The 16058-nt window shown below is 42.4% G+C and overlaps 1 protein-coding gene across 2 annotated transcripts; it reads right to left on the reverse strand.

Annotated features, from left to right (window-relative positions):
* Positions 1–3619: 3619 nt before the first annotated feature.
* On the reverse strand, positions 3620–15612 carry arhgef5 (Rho guanine nucleotide exchange factor (GEF) 5). 2 transcript variants are annotated; one of them, XM_073485997.1, is made up of 15 exons: positions 15525–15612; positions 11723–14653; positions 10308–10353; positions 9700–9749; positions 8139–8509; positions 7101–7261; positions 6768–6920; positions 6525–6654; positions 6330–6404; positions 6114–6203; positions 5759–5901; positions 5454–5597; positions 5288–5358; positions 4476–4580; positions 3620–4325 (listed from the first exon to the last, which is right to left on the reverse strand). In XM_073485997.1, the coding sequence occupies exons 2-15, from the start codon at positions 14631–14633 to the stop codon at positions 4183–4185; spliced, it is 4593 nt and encodes a 1530-aa protein (XP_073342098.1). In that variant the 5' UTR covers positions 14634–14653; positions 15525–15612; the 3' UTR covers positions 3620–4182. The 2 variants fall into 2 exon arrangements, with proteins under 2 accessions (XP_073342098.1, XP_073342097.1); XM_073485996.1 differs by having other exon boundaries at positions 11051–14653.
* Positions 15613–16058: the final 446 nt, after the last annotated feature.

Genomic DNA, 16058 nt, shown 5'->3' on the forward strand with positions numbered 1-16058 from the left:
CTAGCTTATTTTCCATCGCCTTGGACTCCTACAATAATCTGCTGAAACTAAAGCTTTAACAACGCAAATTGAGCAGATAAAACTTGAATAACCCGACTGTGCTAGTTAGCCTCAAACTTACATAATGACAATGTTTTGTTGTGGTGAAGACAAAGCGTCGATCAGGAGCGGTTGTGTCCAGCAGAGACACAGCCAAAGATCGTTAACTGAGGATGAATCAGTTGGTCGTTCACCCTAATTGATAGCATTAATAGCAAAATTGCGAAGAAAATTATATTTGAAGCATCTAGGAAAAGCAGTTAATTGATGCATTGACTTGTTTGTTAAATCTTCCATTAATCATCTTTTATTGTTCATTATAATACTAAGACATCCATGCAGGAGACGCATTGTGGGGAAGCCTTTGAGGACTTGAGGGTTGGCAGATGAATTAAAGGGTCACATCGCATGAAAACATACTTTCTCACATGTCCCATTTGACATGACGATGGTTTTGATTTTATGTGACTGGATACATTACACCGACACTATTAGCATGGCTATAAACCAATGGGAGAGCAGGAGAGAATGTTATTGTTTGAAATTGAGAACTGGGGCTTTGATCTGGATTCTAAAGCTGGCAAGCTCTTTGATTGATTGTGACCATTCCTTCCATTCCTCTGATCACTGCTATAAGACACACATCACAGTAGTAGAGGTGTTACGAGTGTTGCAGTCAGCTCAGGAATAAACAAAGCCAGGTTTTATCCCAGCTATATCGAAGCAAGATTTTCAGTGCGGTTATTTCTTCAAGATAAGAAGATGAACAGAGAAGGACAACTTCCCCCCCTGCCACCCGGGATGTCTCCGAGGAAGGAGAAGAGAATTAGAAAGACAATCAAAACCTGCCAACAATCAAAACCATGTCTACTTTCCCCCCTGATGGACAAAGTCCAGCAGCAGCCCTCAGTGTCCAGCAGAGGCAACGACTCTTGTGCTCCCTTTAATGAGCAGCAGGTGGAAAGACCACCGACATACGATGCACTTCAACACATGCAGTCCCTTAATGAGATACTCCGAAGCAAATTTGAAGTCGATGAAAAGTTTGCTTCCACACTGCAGGAGCCAATCAACCGGTGCAATTCTGACCTCAAAGCAGAAAGAGCAAGAAACGATAAACTCCAGAGTGCCTCGAAGGATGCTTTAAACCAGCAGCAGAAGGAAGCAGAGGACTTTGAGTTTGCAAACCAGCAAATGGCGTCTGAAATCAGTTGTCTGCAAAATGAACTTGAGGCTTCCGAAAACAAGAGGCAGCTTTGTGAAAAACAGCTTCAGGAAGATGCAGAGGCTCGCAGCAGACTTGAAGAGGCCCTTGAGAAGGAGAAGGCTCGTTACTCCAGAGCATATTATAAGGTACAAAGGCACAAAGAAAGGAGCGCAATTCTCGAAGCTTCATTCAAGGCTATGGAGACAGAAAATGAGAGACTTGAAGAGATGATGTCAAAGAAAAATGACAGCAGACCTGAGGAGGCCATTAAGAAGGAACACACTGAAAAACAGTTAATGCGAGCAAAAGGGGCCGATCTATTGAAGTCACAAAAGGAGCTCCAGCTGACAAATGAGAGGCTGGAAGTCACAATCACTGAAATGACAGCTGAACATGAAAAGCACAAGGAGGTGATTGAGAAGCTTCAGAGGGATCTGGAGGCCTCCTCCAGCAATTTTTCCTCCCTGCAGCAGACAGTCAACCAGTGTGCTTCTGACCTCAGAGATGAGAGAACAAAAAACTGTGACCTCCAGAGGGACTATGAGGCTGCTGTCTACCAGCAGCAGAAGGAAGCAGAAATTCGCAGCGGACTTGAAAAGGCAATCAAAAAGGAGAAGGATCGCTTCTTGAGAGCATATAACAAGATAAAGATGCAAAAGGAAGAGAACGCAGATATCAGAGCTAAACTCAAGACTATGGAGACAGAATATGAGAGAATGAAATCTGAACACCGCCTACTCTCTGGGAGACATGAAGAGATAGCAAAAAACAATGAGACCATCTTTGAGGGGCAATCTACCATCAATAAGCTCGTGAACATGGTAGATGAACTCAGAGCACAACAGTCAGAGAGCAAGACAAGACAGGGGAAACTTAAACAAAAGCTAAAACAGGAAATGACAAAAAACTTAGAGTTACAGCAGAGAGTTGATCAAAATGAGCCCTAACCCTTAACCCTTGTGGGTTCTCTCCGGGTGCTCCGGCTTCCTCCCACAGTCGAAAGACATACACAAAAAGTAAGGTTAACCTCTTCCTGAGGTTTCTCCCTTTTTTCTTCGTGGAGTTTTTCCTCATCCGAGTCGAGGGTCTAAGGACAGAGGGTGTTGTATGCAGTACAGAATGTTTTTTGTTTTTTAACCCCAGCTCCATTAGACATGAGGCTCACCACCCATTGAATGTTTTGTTTGTTTCTCTGTGTATGTATTAATTTGTGAAGGCATTATTAAAATAAAAAAAGCAATTAGGAAAACAGTATGACCTGCTGTGAGACTGGAACATTTTCACACTTAACTGAATTTCTTCTGATTTCATTGAACAAATTGAACAAACAGGCAATCGTATGAAACTCAAACTTTATTTTAAAAAAAAATAAAAATAGTGATGATATTGACTTCTTTTACACTTGTCATAGGAAAGGTGATCTCCACCTGCAAACTCTTTGTCAATGGCTCTGTACTGGATGACCTGGGAGAAATAAAATCATATTTGAAGCATCTAGGAAAAGCAGTTAATTGCTGTGACCACATTACTGTTCAAGGGAGATTCATTATACTTCATGCACGGACCCAAAAATGGGATGTTTCATTATACAACGTAAACAATGGAGATTCATTATACTTCATGCACGGACCACACTGCCGCTAAAGTGCAATTTTATCAGTTATATTTATAAATGACCAAAACAATGGAAGCTAGTTTCTGCCAGTTAAAGAAAAGAATAAAAAATGAAAATATTCCCACTGTAAGTAATGTTTTTGAGGTGAGAAGTCATAATTATGAGTTAAAAGTCGAAATAAATAGATTTACAAAAGTCATAATTATCGAATAGAAAGTAATATTTATGAAACAAAAAGTAGTAATTATGAGATCAGAAGTCATAATTATGACATACAAAGTCAAAATGTTGATACAAAATCTATAATTATGAGACAATAAGTACAAAAATAGAGATTAAAAAGTCATACTAGAAAGTTAAATTTTTGAGATAAAAGTCAGAATGATATAAAAAGTCAGAATTATGCAGAAAAAAAGTCCAAACGATTGGATTAAAAGTTGAAACTGAGGGATTCAAAAGTCATAATTAGTGACAAAAAAAGAAAGGAAAGTCACACTTGTCAATAAGAAATTTTGAGATAAAATTCATAATTATGAAAGTCCAAATTATTAAATAAAAAGTCAGAAATAACCTAGAAATTTTGAGTTTTTATCTCATGGTTTCGACTTTTTTATATCATAATTATGATTTATGACTCCATGAGATCCCCCCCCCCTTTTAATTCGTTTTTTTCCCCTTTAACTGTAAGAAATTTCCATACCAAAACTGCTTCTATGATGAAGTAAAAAAGGCACAACTCACTCTCAATAAGGCATGAATATGTTCAAAAGTGTCTTTATTCCACCATGAAATGTTATCACTGTGTGACGATATGATTTCCATCAGCTCTCCTGCATGCAGGGGTCAGCTTTTCAATAGACATTGCTTCATTCACTCAACTATTAGATTCTGTTCAATATACACAAATAATAATACATTTTCAAAAAATAACATTTCTCGGAAAAAGGTGATTTCCCCTTTAAAACTATTTATCTAAAACACCAGTTCATTGATGTATTAATGTACACACAATGTTTGTAATGTACTGTAGATAACAGTTAATAGATCACATCTACCTTAACGCTTTTCCGGCAGGCCTCAGCAGTTCATGCATTGCTCAAAGGCCACATATTGTTCCACCGAGTGAAACAAGTGAGCCCTAATGCTACATTGAGATGAACTCTTACAGCATTTCAGTTGCTGCACGCTTCTCAACAATTCCATATTATAGCACTGAATGTCAATGGCACTGTTTCCAGCAGTTTGAAGCAGACAACTGATTCTTATTCTTGACGGCGCAGCCAGGACGCCCCTCATTTGAGTCCCACTCTGAGCATCCCGCTCAGACAGCAGCTGTAGCCGTTGTCAGTTTGAGGGCATCTGACAGGTTGCGTTGTCTGACTCTAGAGTTGGTTATGGTTTCCAAATGGGACTCAGGCACCCATCCACGGTGCCGGTCAGACAGTCTGGTCCCCTCTACCCAATCTGGAAGAAAAAAGAATCCAACATTAAGTAACTTAATAACTATTCTCTAACAATGCCGGTTCAGGAAAGCTCTACAATCACTGAAACATTACACGGTCGAATTGCACTTTCTGCAGGGGAATGATGGAAATAATAGTGCAGGGGACTTACGGTCACTGCTTTGTTGGTGCACTAGAAGGACATCAGCTTTGTCTAGCGACAGCTCGTCGGGCTGCTGGGCAACAAAAGCTCGGATACACTGCATCTGTGGAAAATCTGCAAGGACAAAAGAGAAGGTACATATTACAAACTATGTAATGCAGGAAATGTATGTATTCCCAACAAAACGAGCACACAGTAGTTTGCTCAATATAAAGCAGTTATGAATAGTAGTCACTGACAGGTGTAGTGTCATTCAACTCTATGAATCTTGTATTGTGGGATGTTTAGCTAAAAGTAGTGTGCATGCTATTAACGTTACATTTCTCATTCAAATGTAGAAATGTGTAAAGGAACTTTATGGTGCGTTTTACAAGCCTTCTGAGCCAGCATGGACATTAGCAGGGCCCCGCCACTAGATCTCTAAAATGGAATGCAACCATTTTTTTTTTCATTTACTTTCATGTGACAGTGAACCTTTGGGTGAGGATGCAAAATGATGATGGATTTAGAACGGCTGTGAAGGAACTGCAGGTGAGCCACGAGAGGTCATTAACAATAAATAGATAAAATGTTTTTAAATTTAGTTTTTGTTTTGAAAATATAATAAAATGTGTTGAAAGATATGCAAGTTTACAAACTGTTATGTGTATGTGGATGAATTATTAATTTGCATTGCTTTGCCTTCAGGTGGGTCTCAGATTTCCCAGTTTCAAATTAGGCTGTGTCATTCTTAAGTTTGGGAATGCCTGATGTACGGAATGAGTGGGCTAGGCAGGGATTTCAGACAGCTTATGACCTACAACTTTTTACAAAATCTTTACCTTGTGCAGCAGAAAAATCGATTTCAGGATGTGGCCGGGAAAGAGCGGATATCCAACGTAGCTTATCACTCCTGATGGGAGAAAAAGCAAAGATGTTTGTATATTCTGCTTCAAGTGACGTAACATCCGACAAAGACATTCCCCTGCCATTGACTTAGTCTCTTACTGTGTGTCAGTCCGTAGCAGCAGGGCTTTGTGTGACATGTGCAACCGGAACAGGTTCTTCTGGAGGGAGTGAAGTTTGACACGGCAGTTCTCTGCACGTAGCTCTGATACAGGAGAGTGGTCGATTACTGTGAACCTTCCTCCCCTGGAAACAGCACAAAAGAGAAATGAGACGGCGGAAGGAAAGACTGTGATAAGCTTGATGGTAAAGATATGACGGTAAACAGGATGAAGGAAACGGTAATGAGAGAGATGCCAGCTAGGGATGATTTATTCTAACATTACAGAACATGTTTGTGGACTCACTCTTTTTGTAGTGAAAGTAGCAAGTAGTCATTGAATAGGTGCATATAAATATTTCTCTCTGTGTCCTTTAGAGAGAAATCCATCAGTTCAGTGACCGGCCCTTCTCGCACCAGCCTCCGAGACTGACTGATCAGAGGAAGAGTCTGTAAAATAGACAGACAAAAAGACAATCATGTCAGCACTTTATTTAATTTTTGTTCACAATAGAAACAGTTTGACAAAATTATCTTAGAACAAAGTCGACTTATTAACTTTCTGGTGATTTAAACCATATTTCATGGTGAAAGATTGTATAGATTAAAGCACCAGACATGTTATATTCCTGTCATGACGATGTGATCAGTTGATTACTTACCCTGCATTCAAAGTCCACCTTAGCACTGAGCGACACCAGGGACTCGATGCTTTTCATCTGAGTGATGCTGTCGTTACTCTCTTGAATCAGCTAATGGAGGGAGAAATTAAACAAAAGACAGGTTAGTCACCATGAAGACATCCAGGATATTATTAAGCAGTATTATTATGTTACAATTCTGCTTTATTGTACAGTGAAAGGTGGATGTTGCTGTACCTTCTCCAGAAGTTTTAAAGCTTTGATGGCCTGAGTCGCCTCCGCAGTACCAGGAGTAGTTCTCTTCACAATGTTCTGGACAGAAACAGTGTGTGTGTGTTATAGTGAGATAAAAGGTGCAGGATTGAACATGTTGTGAGCCATCAGCCTTACACACACATACACCCACACCCACAACCACACACCAACACACACCTGGACCAGCAGCTTAATTCTTGTGATCCTTTGGAAAGGAAGGACAAGGAAGGAACGAAGTGGAAGCCTCTGACAAACAGAACTCCTCTCTAATTTCTCCACAATCCTCTTGAAGCCTTGATTCTCATTCCTGAAAGAAAAAGAGAAAGTGCAATTGAAGTTTTCATGAACCAGAAGTCATTTCACTGCCTGAAATCTGAGAAGAAAGACAGAAACACAGAAAAGCTTGACAGAATGTCTTACATTAGTCTCTGGTAGGTGGCGTCCTGGTAGGACTGGTTGGTGAGGTAGGGCACATAAACCATTTTGAAGCGCTGACAGTGCCGAGCGATGATATCACACACAGTAAAGTCCATGATGTCTGATTCCACCTGCTCCTCCAGTTTTGATAAAAAACTAAAACAAAAATCACAACAAGGCTTTTAGGTTCATTTCCCCACGTGTTTGCAACACAATCACTTCTTGTATGTTCCACGTCAGATCTAAAAGATGCAATTTAACTTGATTAAAACACCTAAATGTGAATGTAGACTTTGTATTCACAACTTGCTCTAAGTAATGTGTAACATGTCTGACCTGTGACTGATGGCACGAACATCTGCCAGCCGGGAAAACAGCCAGTTCCTGTCCTGTGTGGTCAACAGTGCCCCCAGCTGTTTGGACTTGACAAAGTGTTCAACAACAATGTCCAAACTCCGGCAGTAGGATGCCTCTGAGGTTACCACCTCAAATCTTATCTACAAGGAAAAAAAGAGAAACACATGATAAATAAATGCGAGAGATATTGGACACGAGCAAAAGCTAGACAGTAAATTATTGCTCATAAGGAGTCAGTTGTTGACTCTCTATAGACCTGGGCATTTTGACAAGGATGTGACTAATTGAGGAGGATAGTTTCACAATCAGAAGAAGTATTCCAGCTCAGACACATGCCTGTTTACAAGGAAACACCTACAGTACCAGAGAAATGCAACATGTTTAAGCAATCACGCTGCCTGCCTATAAAATGTGGATCACTGGTCGGGTTATTCTGAGATGTGGCAAGTCAGAAGATTTCTTGTGTTTTTATGGTTTGAGGTGTGTGGCAATAACGGTGACTAGCTGATTCATGTGAGCCATTTCCCAGAAGTCAATGCTGATGTAAAATGACACTCAAAACAGTCCAACGGTAAATAAGCACAAGGAGCTGAATCAGTAAACCATGAAAGTTTTTTGGAAAAAGTTTACATGAAAACTATTCATTTCATAAACATCAGATATGTTATGCAGAAGGAAAAGTGAAAGATAATGCATTTAATTGTCTGCAATGTCATGCCAATAACTTTCCAGAGAACAAAGCACAAACCTCACTGTTTCTATAATTGTTTAATATTATGTATTTCACTGAGGTGTGAATGTTGTGCCCGCAACTTTCCAAAGAAGTGTGAATGCATGTTTTGAGTAAGATTAGGAATTGTGATAAAAGCTCACTCTCTCAGCGTTTCATTCACTGGAAAGTTACCAGCATTTATTAAGGAACTGTTCATTCCTGTCTCAGGAAAATTCAGGGGGATCAGAAAGTGAAGTCTTTTCTACCACCAAATGGTGACTAGACGTTCATATGTGCAGTATTACCTCCTGTAGTCGCCTCTGGTCCTCTGTGAGCTCCTCCAGCTCTGTGCTGTTCCTGACTCCAGGCAGCTCCCTCCACAGCGTGGACGACTGTGTGAGAGAGATGGACAGACGTGGGGAGGTAGGCCTGCCTTCACATTTGGGGGGCTCAGGGAGAGGCAAGCTTTTGACACTGGTGAGTGAGGCTGTGTGGGACAACGAATGGGGGTGCCGGACAGGAGGTAAGGGAGGAAGGGGTCTGCGGGCGGGAGGAGGTGAAGGAGCAGGGGATGGGGTGGAGTCCTCGCACACGGAGACGACATCGGAGCGAGCCTGGCGCAGGATCTCAAAGTTCTGGGCGGCCTCGCTGTACTGCTGGTAGAGCTGGGCAGCATCTGGGAGAAAGAGAGGAAGTAAGACAGACAGAGGAGAAGAGAGAGCAACAGAAAAGAAGGTTGAAAAATACAGGAAGCAAAGGAAAGAAGTGTTAGCCAAGAGGACTTGTTTGCATTTGACATTCCTTTTACACATACTTGTCGGAATGCAAAGTCGAAGTGGCAGCTGTTTTTCCCTCGAGTTAGGAGATATGAATACTTGCAGAAACCTGTCTGTGGCTTGCACAGACACACGTATACACAGCAACAACTCACACACCCTCCTGCACCATTTCTCGCAATATCCATATGAATCATAGGTCAAGATTCGCTGCCATTTTAGGTTGTTTACTTTATAATTTTTTAATGGTGTGAGCCAACAGTAAACTGTACAGATTTCCTTTGTGTATTTCATTTAAACTCTGAGCCAGCATTTGCTGAGGAAGAGATAAACAGTTAGTGGGTCTGGATTAACACTGAGATTAATCACACACGCTGAGAGGAAATGCTCAACCGCGTCAGGCCTTTCCCCAACCACGGCCGAAAAAGATATGATCTGAAGATGCGTCACTGTGCTGCCCACACAGCCTTTTTCCAATTATCAATCTTATGATTCAATCTGAACAAAACTGGCAGTGATAAATAAAATAAAAAAATAGTTATGCTGTAAAAGAAATTATATGCTATAACATTTTTTTTTTTTTTTTTTTTTTAAAAAAAGGCATTAATGAAGTGGTTTTGTGCTTAAAGATTTCATTTAATACTTTTATGTTGCATGACCTGAATGACGCAATAACAAGGTTAAAACACAGCGACGTCACTACAGTTCAAACTGTGTCAAGTTGGTCAAATTTGTCTACAGAACAAGCATGATGAGGCATTGGTGCATATGTGTATTCAGACTGGGATGTCTACATGATCAATTACCTTCACAAAGTGTTGTGTTTGTATTATAATAGCTCATCTGAACCTCTTAAATCTTGCCTGACAAATTCCTGCATATTCTAATAAGAAAAAAACAACTAAAACTAATACTGGAATAATTAAAAACTAAACTTAAATTATTTCTGAACTATAAAACCAAAGTAAAACAAGCAAACCCACTGCGGAAATTCACTGAAACTAAACTGAATTGAAAACAAAAATTAAAAACGAAATAAAAACTAATGAAGAATACAAAACTATAATACAACTGAATCAGAGATACTCACTGAAAAACCTTGAGTTCCTTTTTCGTCTGTCGATTGTTTCCAAAACATTCCTATAGTGCGAAAAAAGAGACAAAACATACATTAATGACTGTACAGACTGTAACTGTCTGAAATGTCTTTTTAGTGTGTAACAATTACACTGAATATACAGAATCAGGACTGTGCTGCCATTAAAAATTTCCATGTCCTGACATTACAGAACTCAATATCTTCATCCTACACACAAAAAATTATTTTCCTAAAACACACTATGTATTTCACTTACATAAATTGCATATAGAATTTCCATGTAAGTCAAACACATGAACATCATAAATCTCACCACATATTTAAAAATTTAAGCAAAGTTGTTTAATTTATTCACATCAACACAACCTGATAGAAATACTTTGCATTAAATTACATACTTTACACAGAACTAATGTTATTGAAGTACATAAAGTCAACGTTTGAGGGAAATTATTTTTGTTGAGCATACAAAGTGTTAAACCATAACAGTTTTTAAGATTAGGGACATGCAGTCAAACATCCCGACCACTGCTGTATGTCAACATGTGATATTGCTTCACCATCAAATGTATCATGTTGTGTGTGATTGTTTCACTCACCTCAGCTCTACTTCTCCCCAGCTTTTGCTCCGATCATCTTCATCATCTGGAATAAAAAAGTATCCGTTCGTCGAAATGTTATACAACAGCATACCTATCAGGGCACCTTGTTCTGATTCACTGCAGTGGACTTTTGAATGAATAAAGAAACAAACAACAAAAAAATAAATAAATAGGTAATAAATAAAATAAATAACGGTAGTTCAATTAAAAATCCTGCATTGCAGAAAGGATCAGTGTGTTTCCAAAACTCGTGTTTCTCTTGCTATGTCTCAAAGCAGGATCAACCCGAGCCTTTTAGCTCATGCTTCTTGTCCCCCCTCCCAGTCTCCACCTCTGCTCCTCCCCGCCCACTACCTGTAACCACAACACAGTGACGCAGTTTCCAGTGTATGGCAAAGTGCTGCGTTCAGAAACTGCACCTCTTAGGTCTACTGCCAGATGTCTGCCTTAGATTTTGGGTTCGTGTGTTTGACGTGACAACAAAATGATGCAAGAAACTGTCAGACAGAAAATGAAGAGGAAACGAGTGGGAGATAGTCTGTGATTAAAATTGTCTGTGTGTGAAATCAACAGTTGACTTCATTTAAAGGGGGCCTCCCACGTGGGAGCTGGAATATGTCAACCTGATTATATGATTAAAAAAAAATCGAAAGACAGAAATTACAGGTGAAAGCCAAAGGAGAGGTAATCATGTGGCTTTCTCAAGGCTGATTTTGAGCAGCATCTCCATTACTCTTTACCTGTTGTAGAGAATATTCTGGTCCTGCGATCCCTTCCAACACCTTCCGCTTCTTCCACTTCTACATGCACTCCATTTCTTCTTTCAGTTGTTTTACGGATTCCCCTTCTTCGTATACGAGCCTCAGGACCCAAATCTCGGAAACTGCAGGTGCTCGTCAGAGTCCCCGCTTTTACTTTACTTTCTTCCGCCACCTCTCCCTCTCTGCTTTCCACCTCAGTTCCCTCTCCCTCCTTCATCTCTCCCACCTCCTCTGCAGCAACCCTCTCCTCAGGTTCCTCTCCCTGCCTCTCTTCTTCACTTTCAACCATTCTGTCTTCCACCTCCTGGCCCTCACCCTCTCCGGAGGCAGACTCAGTCTCATAATTAAGAATGGGGCAGCTGCGTGGCTTGTACAGCGTGTTGCTCACAGATAAATACATCTCCACTTCCTTCTCTCTCCTCTCTCTCGCTTCTTTTTCCCTTTCTGATAATTCGACCTGATCACTAATTTTCACCTCTATATCCGCCTCTTCTAACTGAAGGAGACCAGAGGGCTCCTTCTCTTTGTCCATACTCTGATCCTCCTTTCCTTCTGTGTCTAACAGTGTGTCAGCGTGAGTGTGTGTTGGTGTGTCACCATGCATAGCTGAGAACTGGTCAGCATGCATGTCGGCTTGGCTCTGCCCCATACCTCTCAGTCCCTCTTCCTCCAGCGGCTCCTCCTCCTCCAGCTCTGGATCTGAGTGCTGTTCATCCGTTGTCAACTTAATAACGGGCGTCCCTCCAGGCTCTTGTGCAACCTCCTCTTGTTGTTCTTCGTACTCCATCGCTGTCTGGTTGACCCTTTGGTCTCCTTGTACATTTGGTTCATCCACAGTCTGATCCTCAGAACGTCCAAGGATCTCCCGCACCACATTTTTGGCCCATTTAAGGTGGGGGGCTTGGGAATGTCGCTTGGGCTCATCGGACATGCTCCACGCCCCGCTCAGTCGGATCCGAATGGCCTCCACCTCCTCTGGGCTCATTGCGCCAGTGTTGAGTCCATCCAAGATTGGTTGAATTTGTTCAAAATTCACTTGAGAAAAGACATCAGCGTAGGGGTTAGTCGGGAGTGAAGGTGAAGGTTGCTCCCTCTCTCTTTCCACATCTTCATTATTTTTCTCTCTCCACGCTGTGAGGAGTCTTTCAGTCTGTGAGTCTCTGTTTATCGGCCCTATTTCGGCATATGGGTGCTCCTTTTTAGGCCTCATCCTGATATCCTCCTCAGTTGCTCTTTCCTCTCTTGGCATGCTACACTCACTCCTGCTCTCTATGTCCTGGTTGTTGATGATCGGGTATTCATCATCTCTACTCTGTGTCGGATGCAGGTCATCCTGAGGTTGCAGTGTGGCGTCATCATTTTCTAAGTTTGGGTTGTCTCTTTCCACTCCCATCGTCCGTTCATCTTGTGACGGTGACTTCTTTGACCGGGGCAACGTTTGCCCAATCACACAGAAGACGTACTTTGGATTTTTTTCCCTCCCCTGTTCGTCATCCTCAACCATCTCCTCCTGTCCCTTTGTCCGTTCCTCTTCCCTCTCCTCGTCTGCCTCCCGCCACTTGACATTATCACGTGCAACTTCCAAAAACTCCTGACAGTCCGTAAACTCCTCCTCTTCATCCTCCTCTCTTTCGTCCTCCTCATCTCCGCCGCTAGACACGGTTACAAAGCCGTCCTCTCCTGACAGCATTATGTCCCTGTCTTGCTTCCACCCTGTGTCACTTCCTCCTTCGCTCTCGGAGCGGACCCAGTAATCGCTCCCACCCTCTTCCTCTCTGTCACTCTCCTCTGTGTTATCTGTCACGTTCTCTCCCTCTGCATCCCTCCGCTGGCTTCCCTCTATCCTTCGATCGCTGTCAGACAGATGTTCCTTTCCTCCTTTATCTACTTCTCTCCAGGCTTCACCCACCTCCTCTCCATCTACACTCACACCCTCTGACTCCCTCCCTATGTCTCCCCTGCACTCACTTCTCCCTCCATGCCTTCCTCTGTACCTCTCATTTGGTTCCTCTTTTACTCTCCTCCCCTCCCTTCCCCACTCAGCCTGTGCCTCCATATTCCTCTCTACTTCTCTCCTCCTCTCATTGCCCCTCGTTTGTCTCTCTCTGTCTACAAACTCTTCTTTACTATTCCTGCCCCTCTGTGGCTCTAACCACATCCTCCTCTGCTCTGGCACGCCACCTCTCGTGTCTCCTCTGTCTCTTTCTTGTCTCTCACTTCGTTTTTTCTCCCTGTGACTTCTTTCAGCAGCTCTCTGTTCTTCTACATCTCTGTCACTTTCAGTGGTGCTCCACTCTCCGCTGCTCTGGGCTCGCGGCGGCACCCTAGGAGCTGTCTCGCCCTGGGGTCGGCTGCCTCTGCCTGTTGAATCATCCCACCTAGGATCTCTTTCCTTGCTTCTCTTCTGCTTGTACTCTCTGTTTCTGTCATCCTCTCTCCTGTCATCCTTCACGTCTCTCACACTTTCCCTCCACCTTTCCTCCTCCCTGTACCTCTCCCGATCTTTCTCCACTCCCCTCCTCCTGGATCGATCTGCTTCTCTTTCTCTTTCCTTGTCTCTGTATCTCTGCTTGTCCTCTTCCCTGTATCCTTGCCTATCTCGATCTCTCTCCCTCTCTGTTTTGCCCCCGTTGTCGCCCTCACTTCTGCTGTGTTGATATGTCAACTCCTCCCTCTCTCTGTCCTTCGCTCTCTCCTTCTTCAGCTCTCTCTCGTCACTGTCTCCTTCACTCCTGGTGTCCCTCTTTCCCCTCTCCTTCCTGTCTGAGTGGATCTCTCTGTCTCTTCTCCTTTGCGCAGAATGCACCCTGGCCTCCCTCTCCCCCATGTTAGGCCTCAGTTTTTCTCTCTTTCTATCCACATCCCTCTCTCTTCTGTCCCATGAATCAACCACTTCTCTTCTGTCTTGAAAGCCAACATCATGCTCCTGATATCTTTCCCTCTGTCGTGATTTCTCTTCTTCTGCAGGTCGTCTTTTCCCCTCTTCCTTTGCCCTGCTTCGGATCTCATCTCTCTCCCTCTCTCTGTACCACTCTCTCTGTCGTGCCCTCTCTCTTTCATCGTTCTCTACTCTTCTCTGCCTCCTAACTTCATCCATCTCAGCGGTGCCAGTCATTCTTCTGTCGCCATATGGGCTGCTTTTTCTTATTCTAGGAAATGTGTCGCCTTTCTTCATGCCCCTCTCCACCTCTCTCTCAGCCAGCTTCTCTAGATTCGACACCGGCCTCCCGTTTCTGCTCCTGTCATCTTCTTGCCTCCTCTCTCTCACCCTCAAATCTCGTTCTCCCTCTCTAGGTCTCGGCAGAGTACCTCTGTCCCTTTCGTAGTATCTTTCCCGTGGGTCCATATCTTTGTATCTTGCTTTGTCCCTCATTTTCTCATTTTCTCTTTCTCTTCTCCGGTCTTCCTCCCGCTTGGCGTCTCTCTCGCGCTCCGACTGGGCAGTCATTGCTGGCCGTGGACTTGGATCCCGGGAGATTCTTCCACCTGGCTGAAGTTTGCGGTCAGATGTGTTTATGTTAGATGTGTCGAAGAGGGTGCAGCTGGGCCTTTTGGTCCCCATTGTATCATAATTTGGAGAACCTAAAAGACAGTAACACCCCACATAATCAGTTTAGAAAACAAACACTGAAGGTGCACTACGTAGTTTTGGGGAAGAAATTTTAACCAGAAAAGACAGATTTTTTTTCATTTCTAAACAAACTAAATAAACAAACTCTCTTTGTTTTCATGACTGAATAAACAAACTGACCTTAAAGGACAACATATTTTCATACTGTTTTACTTGATATGCGGCGGACCCTGCCACATTTTTAGCTTCAAAAAAGTGTTCTGGGGACCTTTTATTTTCCTCTGAGAACAGCTTGTTTATTCAGTTATGGAAAAAAATATATTTCTGAGATTGTATAATCACCTAATTAACATTGTAAATGTTAAAATTCTGAGTTTGAATTTCCTTTCCAAAAATACATAGTGCCCCTTTAAAAGCTAAGCAACAGGTCAAAGAGGAGGCCCTGCAAACCTTTACATATTAAGTTAATGTCACACAGTAGAGTATAAAACTGTATGTCACTCATGTTACTGCTACTTTTGAGACTTTTTCTGTTATTTTATTTTGTCACACACATAAAATTGCACTTGTACATTGAAGCTAAAAAGAGTGTGACACTTTAATCCAGTCTGGTTGAATAATAACTTTACAGTAGAAAGGTAAGATACAGGCTTCAGAAAAGGTGACACCCTCTTACTGTTAACTAAGAATGCAGCACAGACCTGCAAAGCACCACATACCAAAAGACGCTTTCAGAAAGCAAGCCCTGTGACACATAGGCACGGCATGTAACATGTAAACCACAACTAGGCTAGATCCAAATCTGTGTCCAAACTAGAAGCCATTTACACAAGTGTTTATCTGAAAATCATTTACAAATAAATAAATAGCAGAGTAACTCACCTGAATGTAGTTTCCTGGGGAGATCAGTGGTCTCCCCCTCCGGTGCAGCTCAGCTCAAAAGCATGGGATTGCACAACACACAAGAATTCATTCACTGTTTTCACATTGTCTAAGTGACACAACAAATGTCCTCCTTTTCTTCAGATAAATCAAACGTTATCTACTTTTCTCACTACTTCAACTCTGGTGAAAAACTTAATGTTTACGCCTGAGCTCTCCTTGCTTTTCCCTCTTGCTGCCTCTCTTCTGTCTCTCCCCACCTCCCCTCCTTCCTCAAATTCCCAAACAAGTCTCAACAGATTGACACTTATCTTTCCCCTCCTCCTTTCTCTCTGTCTTGTCCTCTCAGTCGCTGTTGCTGAACAGGAAGATCTCCAATAAATCAACCTGAAGTCTGTCCACTACTTCAGTCCTTTTCCCTTCCCAGTACTACCGACGTGATCGCCTGTGTGGACCCCCCCTGGCAAAAGAAAGTACATAACTCTCTCCTCTCTCTTGCCCCATTTCTTCTCTCACGAAACACAGGAAGTACAC

This window comes from Pagrus major, chromosome 17 (genome assembly GCF_040436345.1).
Source record: "Pagrus major chromosome 17, Pma_NU_1.0".
Taxonomy (NCBI): domain Eukaryota; kingdom Metazoa; phylum Chordata; class Actinopteri; order Spariformes; family Sparidae; genus Pagrus; species Pagrus major.